This window comes from Zingiber officinale, chromosome 9A, assembly GCF_018446385.1.
Source record: "Zingiber officinale cultivar Zhangliang chromosome 9A, Zo_v1.1, whole genome shotgun sequence".
NCBI classification, from domain to species: domain Eukaryota; kingdom Viridiplantae; phylum Streptophyta; class Magnoliopsida; order Zingiberales; family Zingiberaceae; genus Zingiber; species Zingiber officinale.
In genome coordinates this window covers 101,580,867-101,592,063 of record NC_056002.1, presented here as the reverse complement: position 1 = coordinate 101,592,063, position 11,197 = coordinate 101,580,867, and the positions used below count along the sequence as shown (strand labels likewise).

At 40.6% G+C, this 11,197-nt stretch overlaps 2 protein-coding genes across 2 annotated transcripts; one reads left to right on the top strand and one right to left on the bottom strand.

Moving 5' to 3' along the window:
* Window positions 1-259: 259 nt before the first annotated feature.
* LOC122021062 lies at window positions 260-6,370 on the bottom strand. Its single transcript, XM_042579138.1, has 6 exons — window positions 5,757-6,370; window positions 4,347-5,583; window positions 3,975-4,041; window positions 3,690-3,873; window positions 3,470-3,542; window positions 260-487 (listed from the first exon to the last, which is right to left on the bottom strand). Exons 2-6 carry the CDS (start codon window positions 4,383-4,385, stop codon window positions 326-328), a joined length of 525 nt encoding a protein of 174 aa, XP_042435072.1. The 5' UTR covers window positions 4,386-5,583; window positions 5,757-6,370; the 3' UTR covers window positions 260-325.
* LOC122019395 (zinc finger protein 8-like) lies at window positions 4,891-5,607 on the top strand. Its single transcript, XM_042576865.1, has one exon. The coding sequence runs from the start codon at window positions 4,891-4,893 to the stop codon at window positions 5,605-5,607; it is 717 nt and encodes a 238-aa protein (XP_042432799.1).
* Window positions 6,371-11,197: the final 4,827 nt, after the last annotated feature.

Here is an 11,197-nt window from a genome sequence, read left to right as displayed (position 1 = left end):
ACGCTTCATCATTACCTCTGCATTTTGAGACGAACTGAAAGAACACGAAAGGGGGGAAAAGGAGCAATTGGTCTTGGTAGAGGCAAAGACTAGAAAGAAGCAAAGCTATGTCAAAAGATATATTCCACTGATCCACCATTACCTTTAACTTTGTCACATCACATGAAGCGTTTCTGATCTAGGCATAGGAGAAATCTGTAGCTGAGGAAATTCCTTCTGGTGTTTGCATTTTGTGCAAGTCACCACCGGCAAATGGAGATTAAGACTAAAGTTTCCTTCTTGTTTAGAAGTCATTGTAAAAAAATAAACTAATCCAAGGTGTTAGTTAACAAAGCAAACATGAATAGAAAGAAATGTGGATATCTAAGTATCTTCGTGCCGTGTCCTCATGCTGCCAAATTGGGGCCTTGTTGACGACATAAATGATCCAGATCGACTTGATCATCAAATGTGCCATCTCCATGAAATCTTCATGAACTGTCATCCCCTGGGATAGAACTCAGACAGTCAAATAAAAGCAATTAAGGGTAACAAAGATAGATGGCTGATGTTGATGCAGACTGATATGGATGATGATAATGATCAAACACAAAACCTACACTTCACATAATAATGCAATTAAGGGTAAACAAAGATAGATGGCTTTATTAGAGCATCCACACCAATTTCTCTATAATATATCTAAAATTTGGGATAAACTACCGACTTTAAATTTAGATAATCACTTTTCACTACACACTACATCAACTATCCTAAAATTTTCATTATCTTCATTTTTTATTATTTTCTTCTCTCTCTTCCACTTTTTTTATTATTTTTTCTCTTCCCCTATGAAATATCTACTTTTCATTACTCAATCCATTCCCTTTATTTTTTCTCTCTCTAAATAATATTTTAATATTTAATAAATGGATTTCATTCCCTAAATTTAAAGTACTATTCATGAAATCTAAATTTAGGGAATAGATAGGGTAGCTGATGCAAAGATTTTTATTACGTAAAAGATAAAATTTAAGATAAATTCTATGTTTAGAGAAGATGTGGATACTCTTAGTTTGCTTAACTGTACTCTAAAATATAAACGTGTAGTAAAATAGGAAAACAAACCCATTGAGGACCACCTGTTTTAATCTGGCAGATATGATCATTTTAAAAAAGCATGGTCACTAATAATCAATATACACGGGACATTGGTATGACTTGGTTAGATTGGTTTTGCATGTAATACTAGCATTTTCCCTATTAGCGTTATTTAATTTCTAAACCTCCCTATCATTGACCGTTTACTATTATCCTATCAAATTTCTGCAGCATCCAAACATTGACAAAGTGAAATGCAGATATCTAGATGCCAAAAAGCACGGACATATGTAGCTACCATGCATGTCAAATATATAAGCAGGTCTTCTTTGTGGCTTTCTTGGGATAATTATGCAAGCAGCAAGCCTGCAAATATTCTACGGAGACCTATATTATCAAAAGTCTTATAAAGGTGTTGGCATGTTGTTTGTAACCAAATATATATTCTATGAACTAAAGAATCAGTACAGATGTCCAATAAAAAAGTGGATGCAGGTTAGGATTTGGAAAATTGATGCAAATAATCTAAAAATGAATACACACAATAAAGAAATGAATATGAGATAAAGAAAATAAGTACGTATATACCCACCAGAAGAGGGATTTATAAAGGATTTCATACTGAATTTATATCCACCTTAGCTGGAATTGGATCCTCCATTTCTCCTATTACAATTTGGCACCCACTTAATCCAACTAACTTTTAGAATTTCAAGCACATTTCCTAGAGGTGCATTGTTTTTTCCACAGAGTAAGTGTGACCTTTCAATCTAATTACAACAAACCTTAGGAACTAAAATTAGGTGGTAAAAACAGCAAAAGGTAAAGAATAGTGACAGGAGAGAAAGGGAGTGGCAATGACAAGGGCTATTCAATCATCTTAAATCATGGTTTAGAAAGGAAGCCAAATCATTTTGAAGCAACAGTGCCTACAAGCCTAATCATAGCAGACGACCAAAGAGGCACCTACAGTTCACTTTCATTTCTTTTTTGGCTTCATCAGAAGACAACTTCAATTTATTTGATCTAAGAGGCCTTGTTGTGACCCCACTCCTTCCTTAGTGGTCCTAAAAGATTATATCTCTCTGCCAGCAGCACAACCACTTCATGCCTTGAAAAGGCCACCAAAGTATTAATGCACAGAACCAGCTCTCTTGGAATTGATTAGGGGTTAATCATGTTCCAAAAGATCCTCTTCTTCAAAGTTTAGTTCAATATTGATTCAATGTTAGAGTTCATGATATGTATGTGATGTGCCCTTCTTCAAGTTTCTGTAGCTAGAAATGAGTTCATCTCTTTACAACCAGCCATAATTTGGGAATGTTTTAGAACTTTTCCTTATTAAATAGTTCCTCCCTTTGCCACTAATGGATCTCAGCATGATTGTGCGTGTGTAATCACGTGAAGCAAATATGTTAGGAAAGATCTATGTAACAAGTATGTCCTTTGTCCACCATGAAAGCCAATGGATCAAGTGGGTATGCAATCAGTAATTATGGAGTTATGGAGAAAACGAGCTTACATGAATCCTAGAGTGGTACATGTTGGTAATAAGTTAGTGGAGCATGACTTAGTTTGAATTTGGTTATCACAAGGGTTGTTTTTTTAGGTGGATTAATAATCCAGAGAACTACAGTGGATTTATGGTTTCTGTTGTGTCCATTTCACAGGACCAGTGCAGAGTACAAATGAGGGAGAAGAAAGCAGAAAAAGATGAAGCATCAGCAGTAATAAATAAGAGGGAACAATTACAGACTATGTCTGGCATGCATGGACAAAGTAACCTCTTTTTTACCAAAAAGATATTTAGTTATAGAGACAAAGAGGGAGTGGCAGGGAGCTTTAGCACAAGAATAAGGTTTTCCATCTTACTACTAAAGTAATCAAGAATTAGTCAGAGAGCCTAAATGACCCTGCTAAGTGGCCGGCCCTTTTATCTCACATAGGCAAGAGTCTTGTTCTACGACCATCATTCATCCAGCGCATGTCTCAAGCTAAAAAACAGACATCCTAAAATTGTGGTTTCCTTCATTCCTTGATGTATCCATTATTGGCAGACAAATGAACTTAACATCAACCTTCAATTTTGACACTGACTTTTATGAGCTCAGCTGTTCTTGAAATGACTTCGATTTTTGTCTAGTTAAGAAAATAACTTAGTTTAGATATGCATACATGCACAATAAATTTTGGCTAAAAATGTTTCACTGTGGTCCTGTAGTTTTTCGTCGTTGTCTACCTCAGACTTCCAAGGACAATGGCAAAAACTCAGATTACTGAACCAATGTTTTTAGACACATATATACATACAGCCATCAATAAACTGGACAGATAGATGCCCCAAAGGATTCTACATACTACAGCTAGATGAAATTTGCATCAATCTTACCTTGTTATATGCATGAAATTTGTCTTTTATGGCCCATACCAATGCAAGAAGTGAAGTGCGTGGACAGGTACACCTATAAAAACAGATTATTTGCTAACAATACCAAGGCTGTGTTTTTCCATGATAATTACAAGGAGGTCCTTTTGTTAGCCTCAAGATTAATACCCGCTGCATAGGATAGTATCTGCATGATATAACTACCTATTAACTTTAGCCATACCAGGCATCTTTGTAATACTTTTGATAGCGTTTTTCCTTCATAATGGCTTTGATGATATGTCTACGTGCTAAATTCTGAGCCAAATGAAGCAGAATTTTGACCAAGTCATGATACATGCTGTCCCCCTTAAAACATTGTGGCAAAAGGCGATTCACTCGCCCCCAACGCCTCCGCCAACCCGTCCCTAAGTCAACACGCACCCCTTAAAACATGCCCGCAGGAAGACTTGATAGCATAAGATGCAAATAAACATAAGCAAATTAACTATCAAGAAGCAGCACATACCTTTCTTTCTCCAGGACCACTTGCCGTGCTCTGCAGCATCCAGCCACCAGATATAAATAGGCAACAGCTACAGATTAAAGACAGTGCCAAATGGAGTTGTTTCCAAAACTGAGGCGTGGGTAAACACATGTTGCAAAAGGCGGGTCCCGCCGCCCAGCGGCCCCCTCACCCCTGCCCCACGAGTATGAGAGGGAGTAAATCACGGTGAATACGGGCCCGGCGATGACATGGCGCAGACCTTCGACCTCCCGACCCATGTTGCAAGAATACCATGTCATAACCGGTTGATCCCGCCCGTGGGGGCTGAGGCGTGGGTAAACACAGCAACAGAGAGAGAGAGAGAGAGAGAGAGAGAGAGAGGTGGTCACGTACTTGTTCCTCCGCTGCTGTCTGTGCTAGCCTCTTACACATGCATGAAAGCCAAAGTTGTGAAGTAGAAAATTGAACAGAATAAAAAGAGGAGCAGATTGACCATGGAGAGGTGATTCTGTAGTTTTATCGTGGTATTTAGTGGTTTTTTGACAAGCTAAAAGCCAGCTCCACCATACCGACTCAATCATTCAACCACAAGCAACAGCCTCTACATCTCTAGTCGGTACTGCTATCAAAAATGTGATCAGCTTCATTGTCGATATTACGCTCCCTCCCTCATTCTGAGTGTTCTTAATAGACAGAACACGTCACAGCGCCATCCTCCTCCTTACTGCAGGTGAAAGTGGGATACCAAGCACCATCATCTTAGTGAGCCTCATCAGTCAAATGAATTAGGATCAAACAGAATAAGGGGCAAAAGATATAGCCTTTGTTGTACCATCACCTCTCCTTTCGTCCTCCATACCTAGACGTACTGCCTAAAATCGACTGAGGCAATTCATCATACAGCTAGCAAGCAGCATCTAAAAAGATGAGCGAGCCTATGGCGCACGATTTCATGGGCGCCGTAGACTCATTCGCCCAGCTTCCCTTCACCAGACCTACCACCCCGAAACCCGCCACTGGCGGCAACGCCTCGACCATCCGCCTCTTCGGCATCGAAGTCCCCAGTTGCCACAGCACAGAAGAAGAGATCAACACCACCAAAGACCACTCCACCATCACCAATTCATCGATCACCAACGGAGGCGGCGAGAGAGCGCGTAAGTTCGAGTGCCACTACTGCTGTCGCCAATTCCCGACCTCGCAAGCCCTAGGCGGGCACCAGAACGCCCACAAGCGCGAGCGCCAGCACGCGAAGCGGGCTCACCTCCAGGCCCACCACGGTGATTGGGCCGCCGCCGACCGCCACCACTTCTACGGCCTCCTCAACTATCACCACCACCACGTCAGCGTGCCAGCACCGTTCCATGCTGCCACTGGTTTCTACGACGGCCTGACGGCGCCGGGCCAGACCCTCGGCGGCAGCTCCTGGCGGGGAATCCGGCGGCCGGGCGGGGTTCCCGGTGGGGTGCCCAGCGTGGACTCGCGTATCACAGCGTTCCCATTGACGACAAGACGAGGAGGAGGACCAGCAGCAGCGGATCAATCAGCGGATTCCCGAGGAGGAGGTCACGTTGCTGGGAACGGTAACGGTTTCACTGACTCTGCTTCTCCATCAGCGCCTTCGAAACGCCTGAGTTTGGATTTGTGCCTATGATTAATCCTATTTCCTCGTAATTCTTAGCTCTTTTTTTTAATTAATTAAACTTTCTGGTCTGTTTAATAAATAAATAAAATATTTTCTTTTTTTATCAGTATATTATTTTTTTTTAGACCACGAATTGAACAATACAATAAATAAAGCACCTGAAACGTGGCACGCAACTAGGCACCCACGAAGCTCGTCCCCTAACGGATGCTAGAGATGTTCACTGCTCGGGGGAAGGAGAGGTCCGCTGCTCCGCGGTAACCGGTGAACGTTAGAAAGCACCATCAAGAAAGGGGAAGCAGCGGCGATCTGCGAGGCCTCGAGACCGACCGCCTGCTGCCGGGGCCTGGGTCCAGGTTCGTGCTCCTCCAGGATGACCTGGATCGGGGAGTCGCCGATGGCGAGAAGGATGTTTGCGAATACTGGAGCGAAGCTCGTCGCGGTCGATGTCGACGAGGATGGAGTTGTAGAAGGCGGCGATCTAGGCCGAAGTGAGGCTTGAGGAGGCGGAAGGAATCAGGGGCGCCGGAGAGGACGCCGACGCCGCCGCCGCCGTTGAGCTCGAGCACCGCGAGCCGCTCGTAGATGCTCGGGTTGAAGGCCACCTCGTCGCCGACGACGGATCGCACTGCCGATCCGTCTAAAATCGCGACGTCCATCCCTCTCCTTTTGCTTCCTCTGCGCTCTCGCGCTCACACCGACACCAGCGCGCAGCGTAGCACATCCCGTATTCAGTTCGGGAGTCTTTTTTAATCAATTAATTAATCTGGAAATGACCGACTCGCACTCGCAGCAGTCGAGCGTAAATATTTCTTCCAAATATTTATACATCCATATCATTGAACAAATATTCCACTTCTTAAATATTTCAATTTTCATAATTAAATATCACACTCGATATTTACAGGCCATCTATCTCAGCTGCCACAAGAAAAAAACTTAATAACAACGATTTTTCATCGTTGTCGTAACTCATTTAAAACTGTTATTAAATATCATGTTATTAAAAGGGGTGCCCAAAGACAACAGTTTTACAACGGTGAAAAACTGTTATCTTTTCCTTCAAAGACAACAATTTTTCACCGTTGTCTTTGAGCGTCTACCTTTAATAACAGGGTCTTCAACAACAGTTTTAAACTATCTACGACAACGGTGAAAATTCATTGTCTTTTTTAAATAAAAAATAAAAAAAATAATACACAATTTTTCAATATTATAAATCATTCATAATACTAAATTTCAAAATAAAATTTAATATACAATTTTCTAATATTCAAAAATAATATCTATAACATTCTGAACAAATTTCATAAGCAACCAACAAAATTTCATAAGCAACCAACAATATGATAACACTATTAAACACAAAGGTAGAACAATGTAATACGAGATTTTCTACTTAGATGTCGGTGAAGAGGAGGGATTGCAGCTCCTAGTGCTCCTTAATTTGTTAAAGTCTATTCATTTTTTTAGCTTGTCGGTATTCTTCTCAATACTCTTGAGGACACTTATTCGAATGAAGATATATATTACAAATTAGAAACTAAACTGTACGCGTGATTCTAATTGCATTACATAAATGTTACATAACCATAAAAATCATTTGATATAGTCATCTAACAGAAGTGTAAAAAGCGTTATTTATGTAACATAAATGGTAATCTCTTGAAATAATATGGTGGCTCTTAAATTTCTTATTAAGCATAATTTTCATTCTATGTCACTGCATACAAAGCTTCTATTATAAACCATGCAAACATTATTTTTCCCAATGATCAAGCAGCATTAATTCTAAAAGGTACAATCTAATGCAAACGTTCTCACACACTCCATATGATGCTAAGGAGTAAGTCATACATTAAATTCTAAAAGGGGCAATTAAAGGAAAGAATGTCTTAAATAAAAATGAATCCAGAAAGTTACCATAGGCTTTGGATTAATACTTTAAGTTTACATTGATCATAAGCTAAATCATAAAAAGAGAAGTGGAGTGGCATGTTACATCAGTTGACTTTCTAATCTTTAATTTAAGTTTCACCATTTAAATAAACAAGTCTATTTCTTCCTCTTGGAATCTCAAGATCTATTACATCATCAAGCTGATGCATAGGATACCAATTTAGATGTTAACAGCTTATAAAGTATATTCCTCATTAAATTTGTGTCCTCACATTAAGAAAATCTGGAATATACTATTTTAAAGTCATGAACACGTTAAGGTTTTCACCAACTATAGTAGGAATGGCTGCAGTAATTACCTGAAACAACATAAATCGTTAGTAGTGATCCTAATTAATGAAACAAAACAAATATGAAATTAAACCTAAGGAATAAAAGAGCAAAGTAAGTATGAAATCTAATCCTAATTAATGAAAGACATCCTATCTATCCATTAGTAGTGATCTCATAGCGTATTGTCACTCTACACTACGATTTCACCATTAACGGAACCAAACTAAGGAATGAAAGAGCAAAGCATTAAATGAACCTAACCTAAGAAATGAAAGACGATGCAAATAAGAAAACCTAGTCTAACTTAAGCTATGATTGCAAGGAAATTAAAGACAACATAAAGTAAGCAACTAAAGAAATTAAGCATAGAACGTAATCTAGAGTGATCCGACGGTAAGAACAGGGGATCCCCGTCTTGGGGAGTCAACGCCACGTGGAAGTCAAAGGGCCAGGTGGCCGACCGGACGACTTAGAAAAGGTGGGATCGCTATGCCGATCGGAGAATGGTGGACCGACCGCCCGGCCGGCCGACCGATGTCCAATTGAGGGCAAAAGACGCCCCGACGGGAGTCGGGGTTCCGGCGCTCTTTGAACAGGACCGTAAGGCTGAGCGGATGGCACGCTCGCCCGAAGACATAAGGTAGCATACTGCTAAAGTCTCCACAAAGCATATTACCGAGTATCTCCCAAGTAGATCACTATATATGGCCGGCCGGACGTAAGGCAAGTGATGGCCGGCCGGACGCCCGACAGGGAGTAAGGAGAAAAGGACGAAGGACATATTCTGACAGCGGGCATGCTTTATAATCCAGCCATACTCCAAATCTGACGACAAGGGGTTCCGCTGTCCCATCGAAGGCATGCTTGGAGTGTAGTAGTATGGTGTCAGGTAAGCTTGCTGGCAGGCCCTTACTGGGGTATGGGCTAAGGACACGTGTTTGCCTAGGTATGTGTGCCTGAGCTCCTCCCCAGCTCTATATAAGGAGCTTTGCACTTCACCAGAGGTACAGGTTCTTTGATATTCGGAGCCACCTCTTTGCTATCCACTTGCCTGACTTGAGCGTCAGAGGGTCGTCGCTGGGAACCCCTTCCCGGCTCGACTTCTTTGTGTAGGACCGTGATCGTTCGATAGAGGGGGGGTGAATATCGATTCGAAAAGTCGAGTAAAACTACGCAGCGGAAAAGTAAATGAACACAATTGTTTTTACTTCGTTCGGAGCCTGTCACGACTCCTACTCGAAGGCCCGTGGTCCTTGACCACTTTCGTTGGGCAATCACTAGCAATTCGAATATAATTATAAAATGAATACAGGAAATGCAAGTGAACCAAAGTAATATCGACAAAGAAATTAACTAAAAACCGAAGGAGCACTTTGTCGGAGCTTTGTTGGCGTCGCAGGCACGTAGAGCAGCAGGACCAGCAGTAGAAGAGTTCTCAGATTGATTCTTGAAGAAGCTCCATCCCTGGGGCTTCTTTTATATGCTGCTCCGATCGCCTGGATCCCTTCCTGGCGCCCTGGTGAGACGTGGTAGGTCTAATCAGCGAACTCCACGTGGCGACGACTCGGCCTGGATAAAGTTCACCTCCGGGCGCCCGGACCTCCTGTTTCCAGAAACTTCCTTTCCTGTAAAACAGAGTTAGTCCGAGGTACATATGTATTCTGCAACACAGATTGTTAGCACAATTTATGAAATAGAATTAACAGTCAAAATATGACTTAAATTCCGTCTTTCCGAGAACGGAATCTAGTCACGATCTCGACTTAGATATCCGAAATGGATCTAAGCCGGATCGACGCCTAATGTTCCCTTCCCGGGAACGCGTTCACTCCCCCCCAGTGACTTACCTCACTTACCGCCAGACGTCCGGCCACCGCCCGACTTCTCGCCATATATAGTCACCTGTCGACCTAGCCGACTTCTCACCAAGCGTCCGGCCACCGTCGACCGCTGACTTCTCGCCACTATCCGGCCACCGTCGACCTAGCCGACTTCGTGCACATCCGTCGACCTGTCTGGACTTCCCCTGCACACTCGATCAAAGTGTCAGACAACAATAAAACTAACTTAACATATTTGTCATTCATCAAAACCTAGGTTAGACCGTTAGTGCTACCCACACCAACAATCTCCCCCTTTTTGATGGAATGACAACCTGGTTAAGTTAGTGAAAGAACGCAAAAAACAGGTACATCGGTTTTAAAGTTAGTTTTAGTGTTTTCAATTTTGGTTTATCTAACTTAACCACCTAACCCCTCCCCCTTTGATATTCATCAAAAAACAAGGATAAGCAATCATAGTGTAGAGTTACTGTAAAAAATAAGCACAGCTAATCTTGAAAAAATATTTGAGTTTGGTTCAAAATTCAAAGATAAAAGTATAATTTTTAAATCCAAGTAAAAAATCAAGTTGACTTGGGGGAGACAAGTTGAATTTTGAAAAGTATAAATTTAAGGTTAATCAAGTTCAATTTTTTCAACTTCAATTTAAAGTATAAATTTTGAAAAAAAATTTCAACTTCAATTTTTCAAAACAAAGCAAAAATTAAACAAGTAAGATTAAATTTGCCAAAATAAATTTGATAAGAGCAAAATTTGGAAAGTTTAATTTTCAAGCATATGTTACAAAGCTGAATAAGTTTAAATTTGCAATCAGGTTTAAAAATTAGGTGGGATTAAACTTCCAAATTTTTCAACCACTTAGTTAAATTAAACTTTTTGTAAACTAATGTTCAGATATAAGTTAGTTTTAAAAAGCATTTTTCAAACACACAGAATTTTAATTAATTTCTCCCCCTGAACTTGATACTTAAATTTAAACAGCTGTCTAACCAATTAGGTACTAACTAACTATCAGAAGATAGTAGCTTTCACTTGGTTAGTCAGATTAAGGTGATTATAAACAGTCAGTGTTTGACTTGACTGATGATCTTATTTGTATTTAACATCCAGACTTATGCTGATGCACTGAAATAAGCATCTTAAGTCCAGACAGTTGGCCTATGCATCTCACCCCTTTCTATGTTTGTCAAACACAAGCAAGGTAAACCTAAGGTGTTGGTGAGATGCTCAAAAACTAGTCCTATGGGTACATGCTTTCTAAGGATTCAAAACTAGTCTAAGGCCAAAACTGTTTTTGAAAAACTAAAAATAGGAAAGTTTTGAAAACAAACAAGTTTAACTTATAATTTGAAAACATTTATTTTGAAAACAATTTTAAAAAATCCTAGTCTATTGAGCACATCCCTAATTTTCGACGTAAGTTGCTAAACTCACTTTCAGGGAGTGGTTTTGTGAAAATGTCAGCTAAATTTGATTTGGACTCAATGTATTTGAGTTCAATATCACCTTTAGTAACATGATCCCTG